The sequence below is a fragment of the Saccopteryx bilineata genome, chromosome 4 (genome assembly GCF_036850765.1).
Source record: "Saccopteryx bilineata isolate mSacBil1 chromosome 4, mSacBil1_pri_phased_curated, whole genome shotgun sequence".
Classification (NCBI taxonomy): Eukaryota; Metazoa; Chordata; class Mammalia; order Chiroptera; family Emballonuridae; genus Saccopteryx; species Saccopteryx bilineata.
In genome coordinates, this window is record NC_089493.1 from 40,668,714 (window position 1) to 40,685,287 (window position 16,574).

The following is a 16,574-nucleotide window of genomic DNA, read 5'->3' on the forward strand; positions in this document are numbered from 1 at the left end:
CTTATCCTGTATTAAGTGATGAATGGGATAAATCCCTTTCCTTTTACATGTATAAAAAACATGGAAGAAATGTGGAAGAAAAAAAATTTTATTGGAAGAAATTTTGTTAAAAAATTTTATGGTTTCTGAATTGAGGTATATATGAAAAGAAAACAATTATGAAAATATTCAGACCATGTTAAATGTTAAAATAAAACAGCACAAAGTTTGAAAATATAAAGTTTAATTGTATTTAAAATAAATATATATACATTATATATCCATTAATCAAGGCTTAAAAACATTGATATGTATATCTTTTAAGTATATAAAAATTATATAGTTGTTGACTTTTGTAAGGCAAATCACCTATCACATTTAAGAAAACATTTAAAAATTCATTATCTAATCACACAAATATTAATATTTAACAAACCCTACCACAATCCATAGGGCACAAGTATTGGCTAATAGTTACAACTTTTATGTTCGACAAACTTTTTAAAATCATTAAGATAGCCAAGAGAATCAACTTTATAGGGCTTAGCTTTTCCCAGGCATCTGACTTGTGGGAGGAGTGAGGGAAGGTCAGTGAAGTTTGAGAAATCACCTGGTTACTTTTCTAGAATGAAACAATAAAGGCATCTCATTTGATGACAATACATTTAAAGTCAAAACGAGCTCTAATACAAATGTATATAAAGAGGTTTTGAAGAATAAATGGGATAGCCCAGGGGAGGATCAGCTGCTTGTACTGTAAGGTTTCTTAAAAGTAGTGGATGAGCTTGTATACTATAACGTTCCTCATCATCATTTGTGGCATAAAGCAATTCCCACGAAAGATTGGCCCACTGACCTCTAACAGCTTCAGCATTTAACTTCCCAACTTGGATCAATAATTCTTGAAGGGTAAGTACTCTCCCAGTGTAAACTTCCTTTAAAATATAAAAAGGGTGGGGAAGGGAAAAAGATTATATTTAGGCCTTTGTATTTTATTTATAAACTTAGGAAAAAATTCCATTATATGGAGGCAAACTTAAACCTAAAGTGGCATATTAAAATGTACACATGTAAGTTGCTTGTCTTCAGAATTACCCAAGTCACCTCTATTTGGTAATTCTCTGAATAAATATGAGAAGAAAAATTCCCTGACAGTCATTTCATTCAGTGAACAGAACAGCAAAATCTTACTAATTTTCTTCTCTATTCCTTCATCCCATTTGGTCTCAGGAATGCATTAGTCACAAATACTAGTCAGTGGACAATCACACAATAGGCTTTTTTAAAAAACAGCTTCACAGTTCATACAATTTAATGTAAAGTGTATTCAGTAATTCAACAGCTTTTTTCAGTATATTCATATATGTACAACTATCACTCGTCAATTTTGAAACATTTTCACACTTCAAAAAGAAATCTGTACTCTTTTAACTATTATCCTTCTATCCCTTCATTCCCCCAAGCCTAAGCAACCACTCAAGTACTCTATAATTTTTTTCTATTTTTTTGCAGCAAGCAAAGGAAGAATTTATTGGCCAGGTAAGAAGCATGTTAGAGGAAAGAGGACCATGGAGACAAGTTCAGAGGTCAGCCCAGGACAAGCTGCTGCTGCCCACTGTTCCCCTAGTTGCAAGTCTTGTGGGGGTCCCTTAGAACTTAGGAGAGAGGGGCAAGGAAAATGTGCCAGAGGGTGAGGAAGGAGAGAAGAAGGAGGAGGAGAAGAGAAAGGCACAGGTGTACTCCTGGAAGGGACAGTGCCTAAAGTACTATCTAACTCCAAAGATTTTCCTGTTCAGGAAATTTCATATGAATGGAATCATATATCATAGTATGTGGACTTCTGTGAGTGGTGTCTTTAACTTAGCAGAATGATTTCAAGGTTCACTCATGTCAAGCATGTAACAGTACTTCACTCCTTTTTTATGGTTGAATAATATTCCATTGCATGGATATACCATAGTTTGTGTATCCATCAGTTGATGAACAGTTGGGTTATTCATCTTTTGGAAATTGTGAATAATTGCTATCAACATTCATGTACAAGTTTTTATTTGTATCTGTTTTCATTTCTCTTGGGTATATACCTAGGAGTAGTATAACTGGATCAGATGGTAACTCTGTTTAAGCATTTGAGAAACTATCAGGATGTTTTTCAGTGTTTGCCCCATTTTACATTTCTGCCAGCACTGTATTAGAGTTCCAAATCCTCTATATCCTTGTCAGCACCTATTATTTGACATTTTCATTTTAGCCATCCTAGTGTTTATAAAGTGGTATTTCATTGTGGTTTTGATTTACATTTCCCTTATGATGAAAGATGTTGGATGTATTTTTATGTGCTTTTTGCACCATTTGTACATCTCCTTTGGAGAAATGTTTATACAGATTTTTTGATCACTTTAAAATTGGGTTGTTATTTTATTATTGAGCTGTAAGAGTTCTTTATATATACCAGTAACAGGTTCCGTATCAGATATATGCAAATTTTTCTTTCATTCCGTGATCTGTCTTTTCACTTTCTTGATGGTATCTTTTGAAGCACAAAAGGTTTACTTTTGAAGTCCTATTTATTTTTTTCCCGTTTTTGGTGTAATATCTGAGAATTCATTGCTACTTTGAGACTGTGAAGATTTACTCCTTTGCTTTCTTCTAAGATTTTTATGGTGTTAGCTCTTACGTTTAGGTCTTCATGCCATTTTGAGTTCATTATAATATAGTTTGAAGTAAGGGTCTACAGTTGGTTGAATAGCATCTTTCAAAGAAAATATATCCCAGCCCTAACCCATGGTACCTGTGGCTGTGACCTCATTTGGAATGGATCTTTGCAGATGTAACTAAGTTAAGAATCCTGGGAAGATCCTTACTTAGGTGAGCCCTAAATACGATGACTGGAGTCTACCTGAAGTTCACTGAGCTTCCTAGATGTTTAATGTTTTTCAATAGATTTGGGAAGTTTCTGGCCATTATCTGTTCAAATAATTTTTTCTGCTCCTTTCTTTCTCTCCTCTCCTTCTGGCACCCTCATTATGTGTATGTTGGGGAGTTAATGGTGTCCTACAGAAAGGTACACATTTCTGTAAGGCTCTTTTCCTTTTTATTCATTCTTTTTTCTTTCTCATCTTGGATTGCATATCTCTGTTGATCTAAAATATTCATGTTCACTAATTCCTTCTTCCACCAGTTCAAATCTATTGTTGATTCCCTCTAGTAAATTTGTCATTCAGTTTTTTTTTTTACAAATAATTTCTATCTTTATCAATATTCTTTCTCTATTTGATGTGAGATTGTCATTATTTGTTCCTTTAAATTATTTTTAAAAATTTAGATAGAATTGACATGCATATATTAGTTTCAGGTGTACAACATAATTATTTGATATTTGTATGTTGTGAAATGATCACAGTAAGTCTAGTTTACATCTATTATCACATATAGCTACACTTTTGTTTCACCTTGTGATGACAACTTTTAAGATCTCTCCTAGCAACCTGAAAATATACAATGCAGTATTATTAACTACTAATTATTACTAAGTACAGTCTCCATGCTATACATTACATTCCAAAGACTTATTTTGTAACTGGAAACTTGTATCTTTTGTACATTCACCTATTTTGGCCATCTCCTAATCCCTGGCAACCACCAATGTACCCTCTGTATCAATGAGGGTTTAAAAATTTTTTTTAGATTCCATGTAAAAGTGAGATTATATGGTATTTGCATTGCTCTGTCTGGCTTATTGCAGTTAGCATAATGCCCTCAAAGTCCATCCCAGTTATTGCAAATGGCAAGATTTCTTTTTTTTATGACAGAATAATATTCCTGTGTGTGTGTCTACTGAATTTTCTTTATCCATTTATTTATTAATGGACACTTAGGTTGTCTTCCATATCCTGTTATCTTGGCTATTGTAAATAATGTTGAAGTGAAAATAGGGGTCCATATAACTTTACAAGTTAGTGTTTTCATATCCTTTGGATAAATACCCAGAAGTGGGATTGCTGAATCATATGGTAATTCTATTTTTAATTTTTTGAGGAACTTCCATATTGTTTTCAATAGCTGCTGCTGGATTTACATTCCTACCAATAGTACACAAGGGTTCCATTTTCTCCACATTCTTGGCAACACATTTTATTCTCATTTTGATAGTAGCCATTCTAACAGGTATGAGATGATAGCTCACTGTGGTTTTGATTTGCATTTCCCTGATGATTGGTGTTCATACACCTGTTGGCCATGTGTCTGTCTTCTTTGGAAAAATGTCTATTCAGATCCTTTTCCTATTTTTAATTAAATTATTTTTTGCTATTGATATGTATGAGCTCTTTATATATATTTGGTGTCCTATCCAAAAAATCTTCACCGATATTGATGTTAAGGAGTTTATCAGCTATGTTTTTTTTCTAGGAGTTTTATGGTTTCAGGTCTTATGTTCAAGTCTTAAATACATTGAGGTAGTTTATATGTACAGTGTAACATAGTAGTCCAATTTCATTCATTTGCAGGTAGCTGTCCAATGTTCCCAGCACCATTTATTGAAGAGACTGTCCTTTTCCCATTGTATATTCTTGGCTACTCTATTGTAAATTAATTGAGTATATATGCATGAGTTTACTTCTGGGCTCTGTATTCTGTTCTATTGATGTTTATTTTTTTATGTCAATACCATACTGTTTTTGATTACTATGGATTTGTAATATATTAATAGTTTGAAATCAGAAAGTGTGACGCCTCCAGCTTTGTTCTTTCTCAAGACTGCTTTGGCTACTTGGGTTTTTTATGGTTTTATACAAATTTTAGGTTGTTTATTTCTGTGAAAACTGGCGTTTAAATTTTGATAGGGATTGCACTGAATCTGTAGATTGCTTTGGGTAGTATGAACATTTTAATAATATTAATTCTTCTAATTCCATTTACTTGTATCTCCTTCAATTTCTTTCATCAATGTCTGAAGAGTTTTCAGTGTATAGGTCTTTCACTTCCTTGATTAAATTTATTAAGATGTTTTATTCTTTGTGATGCAACTGTAAATGGGATTGTTTTAATTTCTCTTTAAGATAGTTCATTATTATTCTACAGAAATGCAACAGATCTTTTATATGTTAATTTTGTATCCTGAAACTTTACTTAGTTTGGTGGAGTCTTTAGGGCTTTTTATATATAACATCATATCATCTACAGGTAGTGACAGTTTTATTTTTCTGATTTTGATGCCTTTTATTTCTTTTTCTTGCCTAATTTCTCTAGTTAAGGCTTTCAATACTGTATTAAATAAAGTGGCAAGAGCCTGACCAGGTGGTTTCACAATGGTTAGAACATCAACCTGGGACACTAAGGACCCAGGTTCAAAGCCCTGAAATCGCTGCCTTGAGCATGGCTTCTCAGCTTGAAGTGCTAGGTCACCAGCTCAAGCGTGGGATCATAGACATGACCACCCTGTCACTGGCTTGAGCCCAAAGGTTGCTGGCTTAAAGCCCAAGGTCGGTGGCTTAGCTGAAGCACCCCTTAACCCACCCCACCCCCCATCAAGGCACATATGAGAAAGCAATCAATGAACAACTAAAGTGCGCAACTGTGAATTCATGCTTCTCATCTTTCTCCCTTCCTGTCTCTCTCTCTCTCTCTCTCTCTGTCTCCCTCCCTCCTACTAAAATAAATAAATAAATAAATAAATAAATAAATAAATAAAGTGTTGAGAACAGTCATCCTTGTCTCGTTACTAATCTTACAGGGAAAGCTTTTAGCTTTTCACTGTTGAGAATCTTGGCTGTGGGCTTGTCATATAAGGCCTTTGTTAAGGTATATATTCCTTTTATATCCATTTTGCTGCCTACTCTATTGATTTTTTTAAAGCATAGTTTCTTTCAGTTTGTTGAACATATTTACAATGACTATTTTGAAATCTCTGTTAAATCTGACATCTGGTCACTCTCACAGGCAGTTTCTGTTGTCTTTTTTTCCTCTGGTGTATGGGTCAGACTTTCCCATTTCTATTCATGTCTCATAATTTTTGTTGAAAACTGGACATTTTAGGTAACACTGTAGCAATTCTGGGTATTGACCTTTGCTTCTCCCTACCGCAGGGCTTGTTATTGCTTTTTTGTTATAGAGACAGAGAGAGGGACAGATAGGAAGGGAGAGAGATGAGAAGCATCAATTCTTTGTTGCAGAACCTTAGTTGTTCATTGATTGCTTTCTCTTATGTGCCTTGACCGGGGGTGGGGGAGCTACAGCAGACCGAGTTACCCCTTGCTAAAGCCAGTGACCTTAGGCTCAAGCTGGTGAGCTTTGCTCAAACCAGATGAACACATGCTCAAGCTGGCGACCTCGAGGTTTGAACCTGGGTCCTCCATATCCCAGTCTGACGCTCTATCCACTGCGCCTCTGCCTGGTCAGGCAGGGCTTGTTATTGTTATTTGCTTATTATAAAATATTTTAGTGAGTTCTTGGATGACTGTAGTGAAGTTAATCCATACCTTCCCTCCAAGTGTGAAGTCTTCTTTCATGTTGCTCGTTGGAGTGCTGTCTTGTGAATGCCCAGTTACCATGGGATAGCAGTGGTTGTGGCAGAGCTCCCTTTGTTAAGTTCTCACATCCAGTTGTTAAGTGCCACTGATTATTCTACATTTCCAACAATAACCTAGAGTATACATTGCTCCATAGACTGACCCAATTAAATTTGGGCTCCTTTGAAAGAACAGCTTTGGAGATGAATATTTGAGATTTGTTCTCCCCAGGACAGTTCTCTGCTGTTCTCTGTTAATCCACCCAGCCTATAGTTTAGCTTATATTTCTAATGAATTTACCAGCTGCCTGTTAATTACTTTCCATCACAATCTCCATCATTTCTGAGAGAATCTTAGGTGTCAATGTGTTCAAACTGTTTTGCAAATAACATTATGTACTTCCTTTGGGAAGAGATTCTTTTTTTAATGGTTTGCTTCTCCCACTGAGCAAAAAATCTCTGAGTCAGAGCTCTGAATCTGAAGGAGAGAGAATGATGTACTTCTCTCTGAGTGACACCTTTGCTTTAAGAGATAAGTGCTTGGTAGAGGGGGAGCAGTAGCTTCTGGTCTTCTTGTTTAAGCCTCTCCCAGTGTGGAACCTCCACCTTACAGGTAGGCAAAGATGATCAGCGCCATAGTATTCTCAGTGGCACCACGCCAAGGTTAAAGCCTCAATCCAATGAGTTGGATTATCCAGAAAGGAGTTCCCACTTCTTGACTACACATGCTCAGAACCTAGCCTGACAACAGGTAGCTGAGAATAAGATGAGAAATGCCGAAGTCCTGCCTCTCTCAGGAAAACAGTCCTCCAAGTGGCAACTGAGGAGAGAGGGGGCTCAGTGTTCTTGTCTGAATGAATGATTCTGTCTTACTGAGCTGGGAGAAAAATGGGTCTTGGATCAAATACTGCAGTGTCTCATTATACTTACTGGGTTTTAGTTGATTTTCTTAACTAAATGTTTCTTCATTTCTTGTAAGCTTTTAGGACCATTTCTAAGACTTTAAATGCATGCTTGTTTTTAAAAATAACTTTCGTCAGCCTGACTGGTGGTGGTGTAGTAGATAGAGTGTTGACCTGGAATGTTGAGGTCCCAGGTTTGAAACTCCAAGGTCACTGGCTTGAGCACGGGCTCAACTGGCTTCAGTGCAGGCTGGCTAGCTTGAGTGTGGGGTCGCTGGCTTGAGCATGGGATCATCAAAATGATCCCATGGCTACTGGCCTGAGCCCAAAGGTCAGTGTCCTGAAGCCCAAGGGCACTGGCTTGAACAAGGGGTCACTGGTTTGGCTGAAGCCTCTTGGTCAAGGCACATATGAGAAGGAATCAATGAACAAGTAAAAGTGAAGCATCTACGAGTTGATGCTTCTCATCTGTCTCCCCCTCTCAAAAATAACAAAACAAACAAAAACCTTTCATCATTTTCACTGGGAAGCACATCTGCAGAGTGTCTCTGGCTCTGTGCCAGACATGAAACCCATAAGCAGCTCATAACATTGAATCTTTCATACTTGTAAACACTCAATGACTTTTTAAATACAATGAAAACAAGCACTAAATCTTAAAAAATGTTATTCACTATTTGGAGTCTCTTAATTTTCACTGGTCAGATACACTTCAAATAAAGTATAAAAAGAAATACTTTGCCACTTATGAGTTAATTTTTATCCTAGGAGTCCACTCCAAAGTGTTAATTCACCTACTTGAATTCAGCACAGAAATACAATCCTTTTCATCAAATATGCTATAACAAATAACATTTACTTGACTATATGACTATTCAACATTTTTAATTGGCTCCAATTAAGTCTGTAAAAGTAAATAATCAGTCATTCTAGGATTGAACTATGTTGGCCATAAAGTCATGATTACAAATGCCTTAAAACTGTAATTAATATGTAGAATGTCATATCTCTATCACTCAGTTCAAATACTTTATAACTGATTTCCATTGTTTAAGATAATATACAAAAACATTTAAAACCTCATTTTGACCTTACCATATTATGATCATACCCCAAAGAAAACAAGTATGGTTTTTCTTGTAAAACTGCTTCCTTCCATTTCTCATCAGATACCAAACCAATGTACCAGTCACTTTCATATTCTTTAAGGCAGTTAGTTAGCTCTTTGAAATCTTCTATTGGACCTAAGCTTGCTTTATCAATCATTAGTTTCAGGGTATACCTAAAAAATGAAGAAAGAAAGAATTTTTATCAACTTTATAAATAAGTGAAATAGACTTTTTCAATCAATATTAGTAAGACAGTAAATTGAAATGATACATACGGATTTCAGCTAAAAAGGGAGAATTGATAAAATAAAGAAATTCAAATGAAAAAAAGTTCCCCATATAGAGAATACAAAAGGAAGTGTACTCCTTATATAATCACCATACATACTAAAGCAACTTTTTCATTTTTAGGAAAGTGATTATTTCTTAAAATTAGAAATGAAGGTGTATCTCCTTCTAGGTTATTTAAAACACTCAATACATTTATGCAAATGTTACAAGTTGTATATAATCAGAATGAATTACCTGAAAGCTTTCAGTGCTAGTTGGAACAGTTCTGGCTTTTCAGTCAGCCAATCCAAGGCAAGAGACCAAGGCAAAACACCACTGTAAACTCTTAATATATGACCAGGACTAGGATTCATATTTTCTACTCCAAATAAACTAAAATAACAAGTCATTACTGCATGAACATAAAAGTCTTTTAAAACTCTGTCCTTTGCAATTTCTTCCAGTACATTTGGAACATTTTCTTTTGAAGGACAATATTCCAAATGCTTTAAGACAAATTGGTACCAGTCTTCTGGAAACAATAAGCTCATCTCTCTCATTTTGTAATTAGGCAAACAGTTAGACTTCCACTCTTCAGGTAAGCTTAACAGGTGAGAATGAGAACTGAACTCCATGAGAGGAATATATGCCACGTCTTCTTGTTTTCCTTTGTCAACAGCAGGGTATCCCAATAAAACCGCTTTGTAAAGACTATCTTCAGGAACTTTGCCTACAGAATGATCTCCAAACACCTGTGATTCTACTGACCCTGGAAGAGGCAAATTGATACTTTGTAAAAATTTTAATTGATCTTTTACTTCATTTATCTTTTTGGTAGTTGGCTCATCACCCAAAACGTCATCAGACCAGTCATCTAAAGTTTCTGAATTTAAACTAAGTGTATCTTCTGAGGATTTGCTTTGTGGTGAAGTATTCAAATCGGGCAAAATTACCACAGATGCTTTCTCTTTTTCAGTTTTGTGAACATTTTCCTGCATGCTGGACTTTCTGGAGCAGTACTGAACAAGTATCCATACAAGTACTTTAACAAGGTCACCTTTAAATTCTCTTAAGTTATCCTGAGAATCTATTATACCAGAAAGAACATTCCTGGCATCAGAATAGAGTTTCACAGGCAAAACAGTACAGGGTGTCAAGACATTTCCAAAGTGTCCATTAATGGATATTTTTGCATTGTGTTCTTGTTCAAAGGCATCTTCAAAAACTTCGTCAACTCTTTGAGCTTCAGCGGTATGACACGATGTCTCCTGCAATTCTAACCCCTGAAACGGAAATAAAAAGGTACTCAAGTTTATATCACTTATTACACAGAGAAAAGCAACTAGTTTTGTTACTGAACTGGTTTCTCAAAATATAAATATTTTAAAAATATAATTTTAACTCAAGAGCTACACCTTAACTCAAACTGAATGGTATTTAAGACATCTGATGTTGGGTGCAGAGATAAAAAATAATCTCATAATATCAAAAGAAATTACAGAAAGTCCACTAGAAATTAACAAAACAATTTTACTGAATATGACCGTAATTTTAAAAGACTATATCTGTAGTCAAGGTTGAATCACCCTTATTCAAAACTTTTAAATTATAAAAGTTTTTGGAGGGCCTGACCGGGCGGTGGCGCAGTGGATAGAGCGTTGGACTGGGATGCGGAAGACCCAGGTTCCAGACCCCAAGGTCGCCAGTTTGAGCGAGGGCTCATCTGGTTTGAGCAAAAGCTCACCAGCTTGAGCCCAAGGTTGCTGGCTCGAGCAAGGGGTTACTTGTTCTGCTGAAGGCCCGCGGTCAAGGCACATATGAGAAAGCAATCAATGAATAATTAAGGTGTTGCAATGCACAATGAAAAACTAATGATTGATGCTTCTCATCTTTCTGTTCCTGTCTGTCTGTCCCTGTCCATCCCTCTCTCTGATTTTCTCTGTCTCTGTAAAAAAAAAAAAATTTTGGAGGGAAAAAAGTAAAATTAGAATTACACAATATGCACGGTAGTTTTGTATCCTTCCCATCCTACTTTATGTGAGAGCATTATTCTATTGTATGGATATTGCATAATTTATTTAACCATTCTCATGTTTCAGTTTTTTTTACTCTAATAACATAATAATAATACAGATTTATGTATTTGATTATTGTCTGTTGCTTCAAACTATAATGTGAGCTTCATAAAGCAGCTCTCTTTTGGTTACAACTAGCTCTGCAGTGCCTTGACCAGTACATGGCACACACTAGGTATGCAACAAATATATGTTGAGAGAATAAATGTTATGCACACATTCTTATATTACTTTTAAACATATTTTGATTATTAGGTTTATAAGCAACTCTAATAAGGCACTTAACTCTAAAAGGAATAAGAAAAACGGAGCGTAGCGGGTAGAAGCAGTGGGGTCAGACGGTTTCCATTAAATTGAGAATGCTTATATGATCAAGTGTGAAAAAATATTACTGAGTCATACTTTTGAGATGCTCAACTACATAGGGATAAAAAGAACAGGACTGAACAAAAAGGAGGAAGATAATTTTGTTACTATGCTCTATTACACAATCAATACTAGTCTGCCTATCATATTTAAATATCCTTTAAAAATCCCTGGGTGTTTTCACGGGTAACTAAAAGATACTCTATCAAATTGAGTTATTAAGTGATATGCACAGAACAGGTAAAACTTGACAGATGTACTATAAAAATATGATAGTACTAGGGAGGTTTCAAATGCACACTGACCTTAATGTTAATACTGCAGTAAGTATAGCCATGTTCTAAAATCATTATCCATATTAAACGATCCTGAAAACGGCCCAAGTAATGAGAACCAGGTAAGAGGACACCTAAAAGAAATTTGAAAAAAAGAAAAGTAATTGTTCAAGCTTATTTTGCCATGTGAATCTTCAAAATTGAGGAACATAATTTGAACTATTATAATTCACAACTCCTTCGACCCTCTAGGTCAAAAATAGAAATGACTATTCACTGCCTATCATGAGGATTAAATTAAGTTCTCTACAGGTGATAATACATAAAAAGTCAAAGATATTTAGAAAAACAATAAATTAGAACCTGCTATATAAAATCCTAACTATATGTTAAATATATTAGGAAAAGTATTAATTATTATACATAAAACTTAACATTAATGATTTACATTATGGACATTGTTATACATAAAAATGTTTTGTAGTATTAAAATTTACATAAAATGCTATCTACCATACTGTACAAATACTTTTAAAACTTAGTTTTTCTTTCAACATTATGTCTCTGAGATTTTCCCATGTTGACTGCAAACAGCTCGAAGTCATTCATTATAACTGCATTGAGAATTCATTGTATGAATATAGTTGTATATTAATTTCCCATTTAACAAACATTTCAGACACTTCTAATTTTTACCGTTTTAATAATGCTGCAGAATATTTTTGTGCAAGTCTGCTTGTACAAGGTGTTGTGCAGGAAAGCGCAGACATAGCAGAACTGATATGCTGTGAAAGGCTTGCTTATAAAGTTGGCTCTTGACTGACACCTGGGAACTAGAATTTCAGAGCAAACTATACAGTTTATACTAAACACTGGCTTTCCTTCTGGGAGTCTGGAATTTTTGTATGTGTTAGGCAGGGAGGGTGCTTCATGACCAGCCCCAATAAAAGCCCTAGGCACTGAGTCTCAAATAAGCTTATTGTTGTCAATAAGTAGTAGTCAACATATCACACATGTCGTCACAATGCATTGCTGGGGAATTAAGCACCTTCTCTGTGGACTATAATGAGGACTCCTGGACATTTGCATCTAGTCCCTTTTACCCCATGTGACTTTTCCCTTTGCTGATTTTGCTATACATCCTTTAACTATAAAACATCTTAGTACAACTCTATGCTGAATCCTGTGAGCCCTCTGAGCAAATCATCAAACCTAGGAATGGTCTTGTGGATCCCAAAACAGGTAAGTAAAAGTTTCTCTAGAATTGGAATCACAGGATCATGGACTCTAAAACTGGAATCACTAGGCGATGGGATTCATACATCTTTACTATAGACTACAAGTTTATTCTTCAAGATGGCTGTACAAATTTACACATTTCATTCTGGCAAGATTTAAAGGTTCCTGGTCCTCATACCCTAACCAATACTTGGTAATGCCAGGCTTTTTTTACATTTTTGCCAGTCAAATATGTGTGAAATATTACCATATTTTTTTTTCCAGAAAAGAGTTTATAACACACTTCTTGGTTTAGTGTAATTGATTTGGTAATAACGTATATAATTTCTACTTTATTACCAAGTTAGTTATTATTCAGATATAAGTTTAATCTTACAGGTAGGTATTTTAAAAAGTGGCACAGCACTGCATAATAAAAATTAATTGGAACTGGATACAAGTATTAAAAGTATAGAATACTTCCTATAAGAAAGAAAAATAATTATTCATAAAAAATTTGTACTACAAAGATAAATTTTTTTTCTAAATTATCTAACATAATTATAGATAAATAGAAAAGTTCAACCCAAGTAAACATTCACTTAAATTTTAATTTTAAATTGCTAGTCTTCCTTGCATCACTTGGCTAGGAAGTCATCAGACATTTCTAAAACAAGTTTCAGGGGCTAAGGCTTATGGTAGAAGACAATACCCTGTTGTCATCAGCTTATACCTTATCTAAAACAAACATTGAGAAATATATTTGAATTTTCAGTTAGTGTATGACAAAATTATAAAAGTTACATAACATTATGATTACCATATAATCAGTTCATTCTCATCAAAAATCTTGCTAACTTACACAGAACTTCATTTTGGGAGGTAACCAATCATTCACCAAAGCCTTTATTTTATTTTGTCCTGTAACTGTGTCAGACTGGTTAAATTGCTATATAACATAATGCAAGGGTCCCCAAACTATGGCCCGCGGGCCACATGCGGCCCCCTGAGGCCATTTATCTGGCCCCCACCGCACTTCCGGAAGGGGCACCTCTTTCATTGGTGGTCAGTGAGAGGAGCACATTGACCATCTCATTAACCAAAAGCAGGCCCCATAGTTCCCATTGAAATACTGGTCAGTTTGATTTAAATTTACTTGTTCTTTATTTTAAATGTTGTATTTGTTCCCGTTTTGTTTTTTTTACTTTAAAATAAGATATGTGCAGTGTGTATAGGGATTTGTTCACAGTTTTTTTTATAGTCTGACCCTCCAACGGTCTGAGGGACAGTGAACTGGCCCCCTGTGTAAAAAGTTTGGGGACCCCTGACATAATAGATAAGCAAACTCCCTTAAGCTCTTCAATCTGATACTATGTAAAGCTAGTTTTCACTCTTTATGAGTCTAAAACTGTTGCATCTACTTGATATGAACTCATTATAAATACATAAAAATTTTGGAAGATAAGGTATTTTTATGTTTAAATGATGAGGCTACAACCTGATTTTACACAAGGATATATTTTTTTGTCAAATTACCTTAATTAGGCCCTGGCTGGTTGGCTCAGTGGTAGAGCGTTAGCCTGGCATGCAGGAGTCCTGGGTTCGATTCCCAGCCAGGAAAGGCGCCCATTGCTTCTCCACCCCTCTCCCTCTCCTTCCTCTCTGTCTCTCTTTTCTCCTCCCACAGCCAAGGCTCCATTGGGGCAAAGTTGGCCCAGGCGCTGAGGATGGCTCTATGGCCTCTGCCTCAGGTGCTAGAATGGCTCTGGTTGCAATAGAGCAATGCCCCAGATGGGCAGAGCATCACCCCCTGGTGGCATGCCGGGTGGATCCCGGTCAGGCGCATTTGGGAGTCTGTCTGTCTGCCTCCCCATTTCCAACTTCAGAAAAATACAAAAAAAAAAAAATTACCTTAATTAAATTTTCCCTTATTATTTTTATTTTATAACTTTAACTCAAAATAAGGAGTAGGAGATATACTACTACTTCATATTTAGTCTTTCTGCCTACACATCAAAGTATTAGAATTTGTATAATGGTTAGCTCAAAAGACTATTTTTCTGTGTGTTCCCGTTTTTGTACTTTAAAAATGCATTAGTGAGGATTTAAGAATACCCTTCTACTTACCTAAACTTCCAGCCACCATTGCAGACTGCAATGCAGTGGTCAAACTTGGGATCATTTGGTCGTAGTACACTGTATCTGCACACATGCAGGCGGCAGTGCCCACCACACCGGGCCAGCTCTGCACAGGTCGGGGAAACCCCACCAAGAACAATGGAAGGGTGAAGAGGGGGAGTAGGGGAGAAGAGAGTAGTGTAGAAAAAACTATGACGAGCAACACAAATGGAGAGAAAACAAGGTTGAGTATACATAAGGTGGTGGCTGATTTTCTACGTTTTTTCTCTGTCCATGATGTCAAAAGTATAGCCACAGCAAACTGCAATTTACAGACGAACTGAATCAGACGATCACGCATGATACCAACCTGCAGAGACATAAAAATAATATATATTTTTATTCTTAAAGAATCTGCTCTGGCCAGACAGCTCAGTTGGTTAGAACATTATCTTGATGTACAGAGGTTGCTGGTTTAATTCCCAATCTGGGCACATACAGGAACAGATTGATGTTTCTGTTCCTCTCTCTCTCTTTCTCTTTCTCTCCCTTCTTCTCTCTCCAAAAGCAATAAGTACAATTAAAACAAAAGAATCTTTTATATGTATTTTTTATTCTTAAAAATATTTTTAAATTCTTATTCTTTATTCTATTTCATGAATTTTCAAGATCATAAAAGGAAAACGGTAATCTTATTATTGCCCCAATATTTCAGAGGATAGATCCTTTATATGAGATTCTTTGTCATACTTTTCTCTAACCTCACAATTAATAAATGAGACTATATTTTTAATAGTTTGGGCTCCCTTAAAAAAGGGTAGTACTAACAGTTCTCTTTAGTACTCTCTGTTATCTTTTTTTTTTTTTGTATTTTTCTGAAGCTGGAAACAGGGAGAGACAGTCAGACAGACTCCCGCATGCGCCCGACCGGGATCCGCCCGGCACGCCCACCAGGGGCGAAGCTCTGCCCACCAGGGGGCGACGCTCTGTCCCTCCGGGGCATCGCTCTGTCGCGACCAGAGCCACTCTAGCGCCGGGGGCAGAGGCCAAGGAGCCATCCCCAGCGCCTGGGCCATCTTTGCTCCAATGGAGCCTCGCTGCGGGAGGGGAAAAGAGAGACAGAGAGAAAGAAGAGGGGGAGGGGTGGAGAAGCAGATGGGCGCTTCTCCTGTGTGCCCTGGCCGGGAATCGAACCCGGGACTTCTGCACGCCAGGCCGACGCTCTACCACTGAGCCAACTGGCCAGGGCTCAAGCTACTATTTTTAATTTATCCTTATTTTAGAGAACATTTTACAGACTAAGAAAGAGAATTCATGCCATAAAACAAACCTCAATAGCTTGAACTCATACTAAGTATGTTCACACAAATCACACAAAATGTTTTTTAACCAAAACACAATTAAATCAATAGAAATCTGAAAATTAAAAGACATATTCCTAAATAACCAGTAGGTAAAAAAGAAATCATAAGATACCTAAGAAAATATTTTGAAATGAATAAAACAAAGATACTATGTATCAGCTAAAACAGTGCCCAGAGGAAATTTATAGCTTTAAATACCTGTATTAAGTGCAAAAACAAAGATCTTAAATCAATAACCTAATCTTCTACCTTAGGACACCAGAAAAATTAAAAAACAAAGAGCAAACGAAACCAAGTAAACAAAAGGAAGGAAATAAAGATTAGAGCAGAAATTACTAAAATAGAGAAAAACAACAAAGAAGATCAATGAAACCAAAGCTGTGTTTTTGA

At 36.0% G+C, this 16,574-nt stretch overlaps 1 protein-coding gene across 5 annotated transcripts in view; it reads right to left on the minus strand.

Moving 5' to 3' along the window:
• Positions 1–264: 264 nt before the first annotated feature.
• PCNX4 (pecanex 4) overlaps positions 265–16,574 on the minus strand; it is a 43,399-nt gene continuing 27,089 nt past the window's right edge. For all 5 annotated transcript variants that reach the window (XM_066272551.1, XM_066272550.1, XM_066272549.1 and 2 more), the window contains 5 exons: positions 14,830–15,190; positions 11,515–11,618; positions 9,024–10,051; positions 8,485–8,671; positions 265–914 (listed from right to left, as the gene is read on the minus strand). In XM_066272551.1, the coding sequence (XP_066128648.1) occupies positions 663–914; positions 8,485–8,671; positions 9,024–10,051; positions 11,515–11,618; positions 14,830–15,190 (1,932 nt within the window). In that variant the 3' untranslated portion in view covers positions 265–662. The remainder of the gene's footprint in view (positions 915–8,484; positions 8,672–9,023; positions 10,052–11,514; positions 11,619–14,829; positions 15,191–16,574) is intronic.